At 36.8% G+C, this 18,730-nt stretch overlaps 1 protein-coding gene across 4 annotated transcripts in view; it reads left to right on the top strand.

Moving 5' to 3' along the window:
• The window catches only part of PAMR1 (peptidase domain containing associated with muscle regeneration 1), a 104,910-nt gene that overhangs the window by 18,511 nt on the left and 67,669 nt on the right, over positions 1-18,730 (top strand). For all 4 annotated transcript variants that reach the window (XM_074276840.1, XM_074276841.1, XM_074276842.1 and 1 more), the window contains exon 2: positions 16,213-16,389. In XM_074276840.1, the coding sequence (XP_074132941.1) occupies positions 16,213-16,389 (177 nt within the window). The remainder of the gene's footprint in view (positions 1-16,212; positions 16,390-18,730) is intronic.

The raw sequence follows: 18,730 nt of genomic DNA, 5'->3' as shown, positions 1-18,730 counted from the left end.
AAGGGGAGCCCTTGTCAAGCCCCATTCTTTTCTTTCCTTTGTTCCTTTGTTCCTTCCTTCCTCCTTTCTTCATTCCCTCCCTTCCTACTTCCTTGCCTCTCTCTTTCCTTCCTTCCTGTTTTCTTTCTTCCTTTCTTTCTCTTTTACTCCTTTCCTTCCTCCCTACTTCCTTCCTTCCCTCCTTTCTTCCTTCCTTTCTCATTTACTCCTGATTTTTTCTTTCTCTCCCTCCCTCCCTTCTTCTCTTCTTCCTTCCTTCCTTCTTTCCTTCCTTCTCTCCCTTTCCCCCCTTTCTTGCCTTCTTCCTTCCTTTTTTCCTTCCTTCTTTCCTTTTATCCTTCTTTCCTTCCTTCCTTCTTCTCATTCTGCTGAATCTTGTTCTCTTAATGATATCAACCTATTCTCATGGATCTTAGTCACTGAACCCCTGACTTCTGCAGTCTGGAAATGACTGAGGCAGTTTTTGCCAGAGCTGGATCCCTGGGGAGTGGCATGTGAGTATGAGCTGGGTTGTTTTTCCTTTTATTGATATGTTTTATTTTTACCTTAAAAACATCTTCCCACTTCATGAGAAGTTTCTTATAATAAACAAATAATACAATGACTTCATCAAAAAGTGTGGGCAGTATTCCACATCTGTAGCAACTCTCACCTATTAAAAAAAAAAGAACAGAAATGTATTTTCTTCCCCCACACCATTGGGAGAAAACATTTTTCTTGTAACAGAAATCCATAGGCAAACAAAATAAATTCATTTAATAACTGTATACCAAAACATATATCTCATTCTGCTCTTGAATGTATCACCTCTCTATCATGGATGACATGTTTCACCATCTGTCCTCTGGAACTGTGGATGGTCAGTTTATTGATTATAGTTCTTAATCCTTTCAAAAAATTTAATACAATGTTGTTGTTGTTACTGTATAAATTGTTTTCCTGGTTCTGCTCATTTCATTTTTATCGGTTTACAAAAGTTCTCAAAAATAGGCTATTTACTGGTTCTTATTTGTTCTGGCTATTCTGACTGGATTCATGCCTTAGTATTGTTAACTGAGGCTGTTCCATTAAATCCTTTGTTTCCTTCCTTTTCTTTCTTTCCTTCTCTTTCTTTCTATCTTTTTCCTTTCTTCTTTCATTCTTCTCTTTTCCCTCCCTCTTTCCTTCCTTCCCCTTAACGGTGTTAAGATGACTTAGTATTACAAACACACACACACACACACACACACATACTCTCTCTCTCTCTCTCTCTCTCTCTCTCTCTCTCTCTCTCTCTCTCTCTCTCTCTCTCTCTCTCTCTCTCTCTCTCTCTCTCTCTCTCTCCCACACACACACTCTATCTCTCTGTTTTTATCTGTCTGTCTCTATGACTGACTCTCTCTTTCTCTTTCACACACACATTCTCTCTCTCTGTCTCTGTCTCTCTCTGTCTCTCTCTGTCTCTCTCTCTCTCTCTCTCTCTCTCTCTCTCTCTCTCTCTCTCTCTCTCTCTCTCTCACACACACACACACACACACACACACACACACACACACACACCAGTCTAATCCACGTTCTTCACCTGCCCCTGACATGCCTCACACCAGCAAACCCCACAGCTGTTGCCTGAAAAGTACAATCGGCTGTTGCTTCAAGAGGGTTCTTATCTCACTCCCCACTTTAGGACCTAGGTGGCCCTCAGCCTGTACCAGGCTCTTCTCCCATCCCAGCAGACTTCCCTTACATTGAGAAGAAAACCTGGTACAACTCTCCCGAAGTTTCCTGAGCTGAGACTACTGCTCTGCTTCCCTGAGACCCATCATTCTATTTCTCTTTAGAAACTTCCGAATTAGTGTCCCCAAGCCTGAAAAGTCTGTCATTACAGCACAAAGTTGGACAAAGCTCTCCTATTCTTTAATCTGTCACCAAACCACTATGGAGAGAGAGAAGTCCAGTTTGTCCTGGGGCTATAGCTATAAATGGGGCCAGGGATGCATTCTAACTATTAGCTCCAGAAAGGTGTTTTGTTGGTGGGGGAGATGATGGGGCAATGAGATAGAGCCTAGATTTGCAGATGGAGGGGGGGGCTAGATTCTCACACCAGCCTTGTGCATTACTGCCCAAGCAACCTTGGACAAACTATTTAAGCTACATGGCTCTCAGTTTTCCTTTCCTGAATGACCTCCTTTTTAGGGCCCTCCCCAGGTCTATGAATCAATGACCCTTTGTATCCTATTCATCTGCCAAGGTTGCTGAAAATGCATCAGATCTAAGTGTGGCTTAGTTTTATATACATATATATATATATGTATATATTGCATATGTATACATATATATATGTGTGTATATATAGTATATATGTAGTGTGTATATGTGTGTATATATAGTATATATACATATAAATGTACATATATATATATATATATAGTAATAGTAGCTATCATTTGCTGTGTATCAAAGCTCTTTACTAATATTATTCCATTTTTAACTGTGCAACAGTTCTCAGATGTAGGTACTGTGATTATCATTTAAATAGGGGAAAATGAGGCAGCTGGAAGTGGCCTGCCCAGGGTGATTTAGCTAGTATAAGTCTTGAGGTAGGATTTGCACTCTGCTCTGGTCTTCTCGATTTCAGTACTCTATCCACTGTACCATCTAGCTGGGCACGTGTCTACATACATACATACATACATACATGTATTTTTATACTCATCAGGAGTTGGAGGGAATGATGGAGCTGAAAGCGAATGAATAGATAAAGGAATGGATGATTTAAAAAAATGAAAATGAATTTATTAAATAACTAATACCTACCAGGAAACTTTGCTGTCAAAACAGAAGACAATAAAGTTTTTTTTAACAACTATCATACATGAAAGGAATATTAAAAAGGAAATTGAACTCTGAGTAGTTATATAGACAACTCTTTGTCCTAAAGAACAGGTAAATAATTTTTTTTCTTTGTCAAAAAGTTTTTTCTTTTGAATTTGAATAAAATGCACATTTTGATGCCCCTTGTGAAATAGGAGAGACTTGTTTGTGAAATTTCAAATCATTTTTAAAACAATAATTTAGCACACACCCCCTCTTCTCTGTAGAAAGGTGAGAGGTTATTGGGAAGCAAATTGTCCTATGTGGTTATTGTGTTGGCCAGTTTTGCTTGGCTGTTTTTCATCATTACAAGAGGGTTTTAATTATTGGGGAAGGAATTTGGTTGTATATACATATGACGTCAATGTAGAAACAAATATTATCAATAAAGCTCCTTTATTATTATTTTTAGAGCATTAGCCTCTGGGGCGAGCTGTTCCTTGTAACCACCTGTTCTGAGTATTGGGTGGAGCCTGGCATCTTCATGGGGCTTAATTTCCACTCTGCCTTGCCCCAGCATGCAAGGTTGGGGGAGGCAGCTATTAAGAGGCTGCCCTGCCTGGAGCTGATGAAAAAAGGCTTAGGGAGCTTTTGGGCATAACTTGACAAATAGCTCATATGCTGAACATCTCTCCACACTTAACATCTGTCCTGGGAAATCTGCACTTGGTAAAAAGAAAACCTGGCTTGGATGTGGAGTTAATAATTAAAACAAGGTCCCTGAAATAGTTCAGTTAAGGCTGCTTTGAGGTCTCTGAGGTCCACTGTGGTCCTAAAAAGATTCTGGTATATTATCTCAATTCCTTAGGACACCGGAGTCTGGGACTTTTAGGTATCAGGATCTGAATCCAGATCTCAGATTTGCCATGTAATATGTGTGTGACCTTAGGAAATGACTCAACTTTTCCAGGTTTCAGCTTCCTTTTGGGTAAAATGAGGTAATTACTTTATAGCATCTATTTTTTAACATTTGGGCTAACAGATCCATAAAGGATGTATTGTGATTTAAGAACACCTGTGTATTAAAAATTATTTAATGTCTATTTCAACATAATTTCTTTCCTTTGTAGTCCAATGTATTTTATTTTATGCATTTTAAAAACCATTTTTTTGAGAAGGGGTCCATAGATTGTACCTGACTTCTAGAGGGAAGGAAGGAAGGAAGGAAGGAAGGAAGGAAGGAAGGAAGGAAGGAAGGAAGGAAGGAAGGAAGGAAGGAAGGAAGGAAGGAAGGAAGGAAGGAAGGAAGGAAGGAAAAAGAAAAAAGGAAAGAAGGAAGGAAGGAAGGAAGGAAGGAAAAAGAAAGGAAGGAAGGAAGGAGAAAAAGAAACAATTAATAAGCACCTATGATATGTCAGGCACTGTGCTAAGAACTTTACAAATAAATCATTGATCTTCACAAAGACCCTGTAAAATAGATGTTATTATCATTCCCATTTCATAATCAATCTCATCCTTTATACAATATACATATATATGCATCTGTTCCACATGTATACAGCGTATACATGATTATTGCAGGTACCTAAGCACACAACACATTTTTGTGTAAATATATATATATATATATATATATATATATATATATATATATATACATATATATGTATATATATGTATGTATATTCAGTAGTTGCATATGGTGCAATAAGAGAGGGAATTTCCTCCTTGTGATTTCTCGATGCCAGAACAATTACAGTTCCAGTGCAAAAGAAAAAAATATCCCTAGCATTGTGCTAGACTCTGAAAATTCAAAGATAAAAATAAAATAATCCCTGCTGCTCTTGGGGAGTTTATAATCTTCTGGAAGAGTAGAACATACAAAAATAATTAAACAAGGGATATATGAAATAATTTCAAAAGGGAAGAACGGAAGAGCAGTAGGAAAGACCTCATGTGGGAGGTAGCTCCCGAGTCAGGCTTTGAGGGTGGGCTGACAGTCCAGTCTTGAGGGGACCACCTTGAACAAAACTCCAGAATGGAATATTGTGATCTAATGAGTCAATTTCATTGGGATGGAGAACAATGTAATATTATCAGTCCGTTCACCTTGACCAATGGTTTTTGCTTTTCTATATTGTCTGGGTACCTCATGAACCTCTCAAACAAAAAGTCCCTCAATTTTGAAACACCCCAGCAGGAGCAGGAACTATCTATCATTCTTAGATTTTTAGCTTCTTTCCGACACTACCTCCAATTGACAAAGGAAAAGCAGCCAAGGGAGCTCAGTCCAAGTTTTGGTATCTTGGAGATGTCCCAGTCAGTGAGGATGTGGAATTTTATTTCTAAAGAACAACAGCAGGAGAGGAGACGTGCCTTTCTTAAGGATGCCGTGAGATGGATGTGGAAGGGAGGGTTGGTGAAGAAGGAAGTGGGAGGAAGCCAACATTCCATTATGGAAGTATGATTAGACACCTTGGAAACACCATGTATTTATAGTTCTGTGAATAAGAGCTCATTGCCTTCTTCCGGTATTTTTGCAGCCATCTGTGTCTTAAGAAAAGGCATGATGATTTTTCCTTTGGCCAGGGAGTGGCAATAATTACTTCTGTTTGCATATAGTTTCTTCTTCTAAAGTTCTTTATATCCATTTTCTCATTAGGCTTTGTGACAATCTGAAATTTTTTCCTCGGCATATTAATAGGGCTTTAGGGAAAACAGGTTTCTTAGTTTCTTAGTTTAGTTAAAGCCTATTTACCATCTTTAAAAAAGCAATACATTGGGATTTTGGATCCTTGCCCAGGATATATCATACAAAAAGTAGAGTTGTGTTTAGAAAAATGGAAAGGGTGAGGTTAATTTTTTAAAATGGCTGTGTAGTAGAGAATGAATTCTAGAACTTCTCACCCCTTGAGATGGTGAATAAGAAGAAGGCAAGTAAGTTCTGGAAGAACTTATAGATATCCATTAAAGAAAAAGTTGTAATAGGTTAGCAGAGGAAGTTGGGATATATATGTAACATGGAAAGGACACTAAAAGTGAGAACTGATGTCTCCCACAGAATATTGCTTGATGTTACTGACTTGGATAGATGGGATTCGGTATATAGAGCACAGGATGTGGAATCAGAAGATCTGGGTCTACTCTTTTCCATCTGTGTGACTTGAGCTGGTCATTTAATCTCTGTAAGCCTCAGTTTCCTCATCTGTAATCTGGGTCAAGAGCACCATCTATCTACCAGGGTAATTGTGAGGAACAACTAAAATGACGTTTGTAGAGTACTTTGCAAACTTTAAAGTGCCATGAAAATGCTAGTTATTATTATTTTCCCAGGACTATTCTGCTGGTAAATAGTGGCGCAGGAATTTAAACGTGTGTATCTCCAAAGTCTTATGCTATTTCTATTAAACCTAATAGCTTTATCTTTGTTTTTCTGCTCTGAATCTGTGACTTCATCTTCATGGGAAGCTCTCAGTGTAGAAATTCTCTCCATCAATGCAGCTTGGCAATTTATATGAAATTCATAATTTTAGAAAATTCCTGGTAGCTCTGAGTTCTTAAATAACTTGCCCATGGTCACAGAGATAGTTTGTATAAAAATCAGGATTGGAACTAAGGCTACTTTGTTTCTCAGCAAGATTCACCCTCTACTCATGAAGCCACTTTGTTTCTCAGCCCTAATTTACAGACATTCCAAGTATTAGACAATAATGAGTCAATGTATAAACTAGAGCTATTAATTCTGAGAACTAGGAGTAGCCCCAAGTACCAGAGAATTTCAGAGAACAGTGATGTACTCCTGATTTCCAGAGCTTCAGAACAGGAAAGAAAAGAACAGGGTACGTGGCTCTCAAAACAACAGTCTTACCTTTTTTCTAGGTGATATAATGGAAAGGGTGCTGAACTTGAGGGTCAAGAAGACCTGAGTTGAGTTCTGCCTCAAAAGCTAATTAATTGTGTGACCCTTGGCAAGTAACCTAGCCTGTATGTGCCTCAGTTTCCCTATATATGAAACGAAAAGGTTAGAGCTGATGGCTCTTAATCTATGATGCTATGAAAATGGCATTGAAAAGCAAATCTCTCATATACTGAATCACAAAACCCTCAGAGTCTCTGTATTGGAAAGCAGCTCAGAAACCATCCAAGACTCATGTTTGATTGAGAATTTTCTATTTATCTCCAACCACTGTTCACCTAGTCGTTGCTTAAAGACCTCTCTCTATTGGGACTCTCCCTCCAAGTGGTCCATTCAGCTTTGGGATAACTTTAATTGGGAAATCTTTCCCTAATCCAAGCCTAAATTTGCTTCTTTATAAATCCCATCCATTCTAAGTCTCATTCCCCTTAATATCTCATCAGAGCCAAGTACTTCCCTAACTCCAGGTTTTAGTTCATGTTTATAAGATGAAGACAACCAATAGATAAAGAAGGATTGTAGAGCCTAGCTGAGGATGGAAGTCTGGTCAAGCTTAGACTGCGGTCTCCTGACAATATAGTAACTCTTAAATAATCAAGATTACAAGGCAGGTGAGTGGGAGATAGTGTCACCCAAATGGGCACTTATTTTTTTTATATTTATTTAACTCTAATGAGGGTCATAATAGCACCCTAATAGCACCTACCTCTAATTACTTATTTTTTATATTTATAAAATCCATCCCATAAAATTAAATCATAAGTTTTGTATTTCTTCATTCCATATTTTTGCCAGGTTATCCATGGGCTCCTTGTAACTGAAAGTCTTGAGCTGATGGCATATTGGATCGTTAGAATTTTGATTCATACAATTGGATGTTCCATGGGTCCTGGTTGTAGAGCAAGGATGGACAGAGCTAGTCCTGGCTTCCTTCACAGTTTAGGTATAAGGAAGTCCTTAAAGGCCTTTCTTAATATCCCCTCTATTTCTATTCAGCAGATATTAGTTAAAGCCTATTTACTACCTTAAAAAAGGAATACACAGAGAACTTGGATCCTTGCTGAGGACATATAATAATTTCTTTTTTTTATTATATATTTTTATAACATTATCCCTTGTATTAATTTTTCCAAATTATCCCCTCCTCCCTCTAGTCCCTCCCCCAATGACAGGTAATCCCATACATTTTACATGTGTTACAATATAACCTAGATACAATACATGTGTGTAAATACCATTTTCTTGTTGCACAATAAGCATTAGATTCCGAAGGTACATGTAACCTGGGCAAACAGATATTAGTGCTAACAATTTACATTCACTTCCCAGTGTTCCTTCTCTGGGTGTAGCTACCTCTGTCCATCATTGATCAACTGGAAGTGAGTTGGCTCTTCTTTATGTTGAAGATTTCCACTTCCATCAGAATACATCCTCATACAGTATTGTTGTTGAAGTGTACAGTGATCTCCTAGTTCTGCTCGTTTCACTCAGCATCAGTTGATGTAAGTCTATCCAAGCTGAGGACATATAATAATACAAGAAGTTTAGAAAAATTAAAAAGAGAGGATTAATTAAAAATGACTGCATAATAAAGAATGAATTCTAGGATTCATCACCCCTTGAGGTACTGAATAAGAAGAAGGAAAGTAAGTTCTGGAAGAACTTAGAGATATCCATGGAAGAAAAAGTTGTAATAGATTAATTTAATCACTTTTTATTATTTTATAATAATAATAATAACTAATATTTATATCATACTTTAAAGTTTATAAAGCACTTTATATGTTATCTCATTTGATCTTCACAATACTTTTAAGAGGAAAGTACTAATAATTATAATCATATTATATATATATATATATATAATATAATATATAATAATTATATCAACCTCATTTTAGAGATAAGGGAACTGAGGCTGGTACAGATTATATGAAGTGCCCAAGACCACATAGATAGTAAGGGTTCGAGACTGAATCTTAACTCAACTCTTCCTGACTCTAATTTCAAGTTCTACCCAATTATCCATCTAACTGCTTTGCATTAAATTATTTATATTTACTTTGTCACTTCTAGTAGAGTGTCAACCTCTTTGGCTCCATGGGTAGGAAATTGAAAGACTATATATCTAACAATGAAGATGGCAATGATAGTACTGATAATACCAAGGTTTTGTTATTACCTGATTTCTACGTAGACAGTATTCATTTTTTAAAGCTTTTTATTTTCAAAACATATGCACGGATAATTTTTCAACATTGAGCCTTAGAAACCTTTGTGTTCCAAATTTTCCCTTCCTTCTCCTCACCTCCTCCCCTAGATGGCAAGCAGTCCTATATATACATACATATATATATATATATATATATATATATATATGTGTGTGTGTGTGTGTGTGTGTGTGTGTGTATATATATATATATATATATATATATATATATATATATATATATATATATATATATATATATATATATATATATATATATATATAATATTCATTAAACTGCAACTTGGTGTATTGAGCAATGGACTTGACACTATGAATATCTTGATTCTAATCCTATTTTAGACACTTAATCATCATGTGATTCTGGGCAAATCACTGGATTTCCCCACACCTCAGTTTCCTCATTTGCAAAGCAAAGAATCAGACTTGAAGGCCCTTCAGGTTCTTTTCAGGTCTGAATTTAAACTTCTGTGTGGAAAAAAAAAATCAATGAAAATGAAAAAAAAATAAAATATGTAAATTTCTTAAGAACAGGAACCATTTCCCTTTTCCATTTGCATTTTAAGGACCTAAAACAGTGTTTGGCACACAATAGATTTCTTAGTCAGTGCTAGCTGAATGTCATGACTATAATTCTCTTTGAAATACTCCCCCCACTTTTTTTTTTAACTTTCTAAGATCTCATGGGGCTTGAAAAATGAGAGTTATTTTAAAAATAAGTCTGGCTCATTTAGACACAAAATTCCTGTTGGATCAAAAAATGACTCCATCCCATAAAATTAAATCATAAAGACCAGTTAGTTTAAAATACCCCAATGTAAATGAAGAGAAAAAAAGAAATAACTTGTAGCATTTTGGTAGAGAGCAGTGGGATTTTGGAAAGACTTCCTGTGATATTTCTTTTGACCATGGAAACAATTGTTTTCATTTTTTTCTTCACTGTTCAAAAGAGATAAATAAGATGGAGAATGTCTAGAGGAGGATACACAATATGGTGGAAGACCCAGAGTTCATGCGCTAGCTGTTTCAGCTGAATTGGGAAATGTTTATCCTAGAGAAGAGAAAACTTATGGCAATAGGAAGGGAACAGTATAAAAATCCTAGTTCTGACCATAACAAGTCATTAATGCTATTTAAGTCTCAGTTTTCTTATTTGTTAAATAAGAGTCAGCTTAGATAGCCTCTAGGGTCTCTTCCTAAGACCTATGACCTTCTGTTCTTGGGATCCTAAGTGTTTGAAAAGTGTTGAATTAGTTATCCTCTATCTACTAGGGTGAAAAGTAGACAATGGGTAGGATGTGCTAGGAAGCACATTGGAGCTTGGGAGTGCTCATGATGAGAGCTGTCCAAAGCCGGGATGAACTGCGTGAGGAGACAGTGGGTTCCTCCTCACTGGAGACGACCACAGTCAGGGTGACTGTAGAGGGAATCTCTTAGACCAGCCAAGATACAGAATCAGGAAGGCTTGAATTGGAATCCCCCCTTGGACATTGTGTTTGGTCAACTTGAAGGTGCCATATAACGATTTGCTAGTGTATTGTGATTTTATGTAGTATGTATTTAAGATTGACTAGTGGGGAAGACAACAAGCAATTATTGAGTACCAACTGTGTCCCAGACACTGTGATAAGTACTATAAAAATATTCCCTCATTTACTGTTCACAGCCACTTTCAAGGTAGGTGCTACTATGACCCTTATTGGAGTTAAATGATTTGCTCCTGTCATACAACTTATAGAAGGTCTGAGGCTGAATTTGAATGCAGATCTCCCTGACTCCACTGACCATCCATTTTGTCACTTAGCTACTTCCAGCTTTGAGCTAATCAATTGCTCAATCCATGTGCTTTTATTAAAAACTTATCATGGATCAGGCACCTTGTTAAATCTGGGAATACAAAGACAAAGGTGAAACATTCCCTTCATTTAAAGATTGAAGGAATGGATAGATGGATAGATGAAAAATATCTATTAAGTTCTGAAGATACAAAATAAGGAAACAAAGCAGTGTCTGTCCTCGAGGGGCATACATCCTAATAGGGAAGATAACATAGAAAGAGGACCTAAAGGTGAAATTGTGGTGGTGAACTGAAGGGTATAGATAGAGGCATGATTTGAGGATGACCTTACAATAACAAGCAAAAATAATAAAAGACTCTGTGTGACTATAACAAATCACTAATGTTCTTTGGGCCTCAGTTTCCCCATCTGTAAAATGAGGGAGTACATAACAGCATTTATAAGTACTTTAATTTTGCAGAGCACTTCAGAACTATCATCTCATTTGATTCTTACAACAATCCTAGGAGATAAGTGCTGTACCTATTCCCATTTTACAATCAAGGAAGTAGGGAGACAGAAGTTAAGTGACTTGCCAAGACTCACTCAACTACTAACTGTATAAAACTGGATTTGAATTTAGGCTTTCTTGACTTCATTGACACATTTAGCTGCAAGCACCATAGTATATTGGTACCTGACCAAATAAGGTAAAATCTCATGAAGGAGTGAATTAAAATGAGCAAGTGACAAAGTAAATGAATGAAATAATGAACAAATTAAGTGAGTGAATAATGAATGAATGAATGAGTGAGTGAGTAAATGAATGAATGAATGAACAAGTGAGTTAAATATTGAATCAATGAATAAGTTAATGAGTGAATGAATGAATAGATGAACATATAAGTAAATGAATGGAAGGAAGGAAGGAAGGAAGGAAGGAAGGAAGGAAGGAAGGAAGGAAGGAAGGAAGGAAGGAAGGAAGGAAGAAAGGAAGGAAGGAAGGAAAAAAAAAAAAAACATTTAAGGCTTTCACCTCCCAGATGTGAAAGTCTCAGGTCTGGTGGGGAAAAGGGGGAAAGGTCAGAGTGTAAGAGCTGACATTCTCATTCTGAGGCTAATGCAAGTCTAACTCCATTTGTGCCAGAGTTGGAACAGTTGGCTTTGTAAGAGCCCTAATTTTAAAAAAAAATTTTGATGTCTGCCAATGTGCAGAGTTCTCAGGTTATAAGAATGACAACTTTGGTGTATTGGAATTTTTAACTGGGGGGACCTTTTACCTGCAAAGCCATCTTTCTGATGGTCTGCATCAACAGAAATATGCCCACAAAAGGTCCCATTATTCCTAGTATTCCAGAGCAGGACCAAGCTCACAAGAGTTTGGATCTTTATTTTGAGCACGTGGTTCCAAGTTGGTCATTCCCCAGAAAAGCTTGCCTTGGAAACAAGTCATGATTGTAAAGGTCTTTTTAATCTCCACCTCTCAGAGCTCAGGCTTCTGGAAGTACTTCCCTTTTAAGTGAGCCTAGAGCTCCCTTACCTCTCTCTCTTTGGACGTGTGACTATGGATACATTCCTTCACCTCTGTATTTTCTGGACTCACCTCAGTGGAATGCTCTAAGGCTTAACTGTATTTTATCTTTATGGGTTTTAGCCTCTGAGGAGGAAGGTGCTAAGAAAACACATATTTTTTTTATGGACTATTGATCTGTTTCTCTATGAACCCCTACAGCTTCGAGTCAGTGAAAACGTTTTTAAGTGGACCATCTTGGGGCTCAAGGAATACTGTAATTGCCCTCCTCAAGGACACATTTCTAAGCCTTAATGATATAGTTACACCTTATAATAACTCCCATTTCTATAGCTCTTGAAGGTTTACAAGACTGTGGATAGGCTTTAGATAATAACACAGACATTTATATAGCTCCTTAAAGTTTCCAAAGTATTTAACCCTCATTTGAGTCTGAAACAATTTGAGTCTATAAGGTAAGGACTATAGGCCTTATAATATCCATTATGTAGCTGAGGAAACTAGGACCAAGAACGATTAAATGATTTGCCTATCATCACCAAACTAATACATTTCTTTCTTTTGAACAACTATTTATTCATTTATTTTTATTTATTTTCCCAAGTATTTGTTATATTTCTTCCTTCTATCCTCGATTAAATAATAAAAAAGTCTGAAAAATAAAACCCTCATAACACATATGCATAGTCCAGAAAAACAACTCCCACATTGACCATGTCCAGAAAGATATTTTTCAATGTGCATTTTAAATCCATCATCTCTTTGACAGGTGAGGGAAGCCACATTTCATTTTCAGTCCTTTGGACTCATGGTTTATCATTAAATTGGTCAGATTTCTCAAGTCTTTCAAGATTATTTTTCTCAACAGTGTTATTATCATTGTACAAATTGTTCTCTTGCCTCTGCTTATTTCACTCTGCATTAAGTTCATAGAGGTCTTCTCAGTTTCCTCTGAAATGATCCATTTTATTATTTATTGTATCATAATAATATTCTATTACATTAATATGCCATAATTTCTTTTGCTATTTCCCGACAGGTGAACAACCCTTTAGTTTCCAATTTTACAAAAAAAAGCCATAATTAAATTTTTTGTTCATTTCTCTTTGGGAGTATAGTATTTATATAGTTGGGTCAAAGGGGATGCACAGTTTAGGAACTTTTACAGCATAGTTCCAAATTCTTTCTTGAATTGCTGGGCCAATTCATAGTTCTACCAGGAGTACATATACCCAGATTCTCACAGTTCCTCTAACATTTGTCATTTTCCCCACTCTGCTAGGTATGAGGTAAACTCTCAGAATTGTTTTAATTTGAATTTACTGTGAAAAGAAGCTCCAAATGACTAATAATAAAAGAAATGTAAATCAAAACAAATCACACTCAGCAAAATGATAAAACTGGCAAAATGTAGAAATAGTCATTGATGGAGGGACTGTGGGAAGACTGAAGCATTTGTGCATTGTTGGTAGAGCTCTGAATCTGTATAACCCATTCTAGAAAGCAATTTGGAATTATGCAAATAAAATTACTAAAATGTCCATACCTTTTGACTCAGAAATTTTACTACAAGACATAAATTTCAAGTAAGTCATTGGGAATAAAAATAAAAAAAAAAAAAAAACTCCTATATAACATCAAAATATTGAAAACAGCATTCATGTAGTAGCAAAGATCCGAGAACAAATCAGATGCCCAATGATTATAAAATACTGAACAAATTGTGCTATGTGAATAACAAGGGACATTACAGTGCTATAAGAAATGATGAATACGATGCATACAAAGAATCATGGGAAAAGTTATATGATCTGATGCAGAGTGAACATGGACAGTATACAGAATGACTATAATGTTATAACAGGGAAGAATAAGAACTGTAAAATAATCAAAAACGAAGGCTGTGAATTTGTAAAGAACAAATTTGATTCCAAAGAAGAGACAAGAAAAGACCTGTATCATCCCTCTCCTTTGCAGAGAAGTGAGGTCCATGAGGAGACATCACTGCAGACATTTTCAAATTTCTTGGTATAGCGATCTTTCTTTCTGAATTTTTCTTTAAAAATATTGCTTTTATGAAATGGCTTTCTGGGAGCAGGTAGGTGAGGTACTGGGAGGAAATTCTAGTTATATAAAAACAAATAATATAAATAAGATACATTTTTAGAATTTGAATTTTTGTAGTTAGTGATTTGGAATGTTCATTTTCATATGATTTTTGAGAGAGATGGTAAGTTTCAAAGGCAGAATTTTAAAATAGATCTTTTCTGATTTTCCAATCACATTCATTCTGCCTGGCTGACCCCAATGGAAGGAGAGCACATTCAGTTCTGTTCAATCCAATCCCCAAGCCCCTAACCTCACTGTTGCTTTGGAGAGGAGGAGGTACTCATTTAAATAATCATGTCTTTGCATTTGGAGTTTAGCCAGTGGGAACGAATGGGCAATGGAACAATTGTGTCGTCTGGGGGTCCTGGTATATTTGTCATTTCTCCAGATGCCATTCAGTCTATCCAGGTTCACCTTTTATCCCCTTCATTCCTAAAAAGTTTTTTCTGAGAACCCGAGAGACATCTAAACCATACATTTTGGCCTGGGTTCTCACTGGGCAGGCCTCTGGCTGTGTCTCCTTATGGGGAGTTTCTATAGTTGGATTCCACCATATGGCTGGCGGGTTTCTTTTCCAGAAAGTTAGGGGTGTAAATGTGCTATAAATATACATATTTTAAAAATTGAATAAAAGTCCTTCCCAGAAAGGAACGCTGTTTCTTATGAGCAAAGACACCTGGTGTAAGTAGGTTACATCTCAGTTCTGTTGAATCTCAAATACTTTTTTGTGCTGTCAGTCTATCAGGAATGGGGGTACCATGTACAAATCCTGCTGGGTACCCAGAGATATTGCTCTGAAGCTCTGAGAAAGTTATCTAGTAATTGGCCAAAAGGGGAGAAGACCTTTTACTACTAATCATCTACTAAGAAGAGGACTTGTGCTTTTTTTTTCCTTTCCTCTTTACTCATCCAAGCTGGAAACTTTGACATCCTCCATTCTTTAGTCTTGTGCCTGTCATTGAGTGTGATCAGGTCCTATTGATTCCACTTTTGCAACTTCTCTTTTCAGTGCCCTTATCTCCACTTCAAGCTTCTCACAGCTCCTCCAACATTTGTCATTTTTTCCACTCTGATGGGTAGGAGGTAAAACCTCAGAATTGCTTTAATTTGAGTTTTCCATGAAAGAAAGCTCCAAATGACTAATAATAAAAGAAATATAAATCAAAACAAGCTTTTATCCCCTCTTGCCTGGTCTACTATAATCTCCCGGCCTCTCTGCTTCTAGTCTCTCTCTTCTTTGTCCAATTGATATTCTTGAAATCTGGGTTTGACCATATTATTCTCTTGTCTAAGTAGAGTATTGGCCTTCCATTGGCTCAAGGGTAAAATATAAGCTCTTCTGGTGGGCACTTAAAAGTTTTCTAATCTGGCTCCCTCCAGTCCTTCCAGATGGATTTCATATTTCTTTTTTACATCCTCCACTTTACAGTCTAACTGACCTACTTACTATATTCCTTATAGTTGGAAATGCATCTCCTATGTCTATGCCTTTCTATAGACTTCCCTTTAAGCTTTTCTGAAATGTTCTCCCTCCTATAACCAAGTTCTCTTAGAATTTCTAACTTCCTTCAAGGCTCAGTTTAAGTGCTTTTTCCTCTGTCCCAAAGACTTTTCTGATTTTTTTCAGTTTTCAATGCTTTTCCCTCAAAAATTTGTATTTACTTGGTGTATATAATTTGCACTTGCTCATCTTTTTTTAATATTCCTAGAAACATGGCCTTGTATACAGGCGGTGCTTAATAAATGTTTGTTGAAGTGACCATTTTCCAGAGAATCAATATCCTAGAGAGTATCACTGCAGTGACTTACAGTAACAACCTGGCTCTCCTCATCTGGCTGCTTTTGATTTGTCTTTCAGAGTACACGGTGATCAATGAAGCCTGTCCTGGGGCCGAATGGAACATCATGTGTCGGGAGTGCTGTGAGTATGACCAGATCGAGTGTGTGTGCCCAGGGAAGAAAGAAGTCGTTGGCTACACGATCCCCTGCTGCCGGAACGAGGAGAATGAGTGCGACTCCTGTCTGATTCACCCAGGTGAGTGAGTTACACAGGTCTCTTCTTTCACTGGGACATCCCTGGACTGAAAACTGGACATTGGAATCATGGGCCCTTATCAAAAACATGATTGCCCCCTGGTGGTGACATGCCCTAACCCCAAGAAGACACAGACTCAGACTCCAGGTTAGGAAGTTATCTCCCTCTCATCTAACTCATCTGAAGACTAAGTTTCAGACACATCATTTCCCACTATGATTATGAGTCTTTCCCACCTTCTCCTGGATCCACAGCTAGCAGGAACCCGAGAGGCCATCTCATGCAACAGTCTCATTTTACAGATGTGGAAACTGAGGCTCAGGGAGCTTAAAACACGTGATTGAGGTTACATAGGTAGCAAAGGACAGAGATTTAAATCTAGAGCATTTGATTCTAAATTAATGATTTATTTTTTGGGCATTTCCAGTAAGTGGGTTTCCTCTTAATTAACACGTGAATCGTTTGCCCTGGTCTGGTTCAATCAAAGTAACAGGAGAAAGTGAGAATACATGCTGGTGGTCCTAGTGGTCTTCTAGGAGCCCACCATCATGTATTGGGACAAAGTTGGAAGATGTCAGTGCTTTTGCCCCCTCCTCACTCAGCATCCTTGGGCAAAATCGCATTTACCCAGGTTAGTTATGGCTCTTATTTTTAGTGCAGACAGAAACCCATTCCTTCCTTGACATTTCCACAGACATCTTTTTTTAAAATTCTTCCATATGGAAGTTTTAACGCTCTCAACATCTGAATCTTGGGCTGCCTGAAACTGAAGGGCAGCATTCTCCTGGGGAGAACCCAGAGATTTTCAAATGTATTTTCCAGACACCAAAGGCTCAAGAGAACTCAGAAGAATCCTTCTGACATTTTTGGAATTTCTCCCAAAGTTAAGTACCAATTTATGACAAGAGGCCCATAGTGGAGACCATTGCATAGATCGGATGGTCTTCCTGAGATGAAGAGGCAAACTAAGAGCATGAAGTCATCAGTACCTAGGGATAATCTTCATTTTACAAAGGGAGAAACTGAGGGTCAGAGAAATGAAATGATGTAGGCTCATAGATTTGAGATTGGAAAGAACCTTAGAGATCTTCTAATCTAATCCTCTCCTTTTACTGAAGAAAAAACAGGACCACAAATGTGAGTAACTTACTAAGATCACACAGTCAAGAACAGGGAGAGCTAAAATTTGAATTCCTCTGATTCCAAAATCTAAAGTTCTTTCATTGTTCAGCACTTATTTATTAGCTGAAATTCACTTCCACTAGAACCATGATTCACTTCCCCCGGGGAAAAATGGATATAAGGCAACTGTGCTTCTCTAGGAATAAGAAGAAAGTGTTTTTTAGTACTTAGCACCCAGATCTTTCCAGGAAGTGATAAGTATAAATAAAGATGTAGCTACAGATATAGAAATAGAAATGATGACAGAGAGGTTAACATTAGATATAGATTAGAGAGATTTATGTATAGATAGATTTTATATTTATATATATATATGTATGATTTAGCTATAGATTAGATAGATGTGATTAAATATAGATAGATATAGATACGTTTGATTTAGTTATAGATTAGATAGATGTGAATATAGATTGTATATAGATAAGGATGATTTAGTTATAGATTAGATGGATATGGTTTAATTATAAATATAAATTAGATATAGATGCTATAGATGTAGCATCTATAGGTAGTTTATATCCATATGATATTAGTTTTGGAAATCTATATGTATATATATATGCATATATCACATATAAAGCTATGTATCTCTGTATATGTATATATACTACATCTATAGCTATATCTATAGAAAGTACATATATCCATAGGCATATATCTTTAGATAGGTAAATAAGTGTGTGATGCATTTGCATATATTAGCAAGTATTGCCAATATAATTTCACACTATGCAACGGTAAACAGCAGAGTGTTAGATTGAAAGTCAGAGGATGTGGGTTTGAATCCTAACTTGGCTATTTCTGTGAACTTAGACATGGCCTTTAACTCCCTTGGGTTCCAGTTTTCTTCATCTATAAAATGAAACCATTGGACTCAATCATGTCTAAGATCCTTCTGGCTTGAAATTTTGTCATTTGCATGCATTGTTTACAAAAGGGAAGGGATTGTCAAATGCCCATGTTCAAAGGGGCCTCATCTATGATGATCAGAATTTTACTTTTTCTTCCAAATTCAGCTCAGGTATTAACTAATTCTTAATAATAATTTAATAATTTCTTGGGAGGCCCTTTCAAAGTATCAGTCACTTTCATATGTTCAAATGGATCTTTGATTTCATTGATATAAGAATTCCTTCAGCTTAAATGCTGAGTACAAGAA

Source organism: Sminthopsis crassicaudata, chromosome 6, assembly GCF_048593235.1.
Source record: "Sminthopsis crassicaudata isolate SCR6 chromosome 6, ASM4859323v1, whole genome shotgun sequence".
Lineage (NCBI taxonomy): Eukaryota > Metazoa > Chordata > Mammalia > Dasyuromorphia > Dasyuridae > Sminthopsis > Sminthopsis crassicaudata.
Note: the sequence above shows the minus strand (reverse complement) of the source record. Positions and strands in the feature narration are given on the sequence as shown.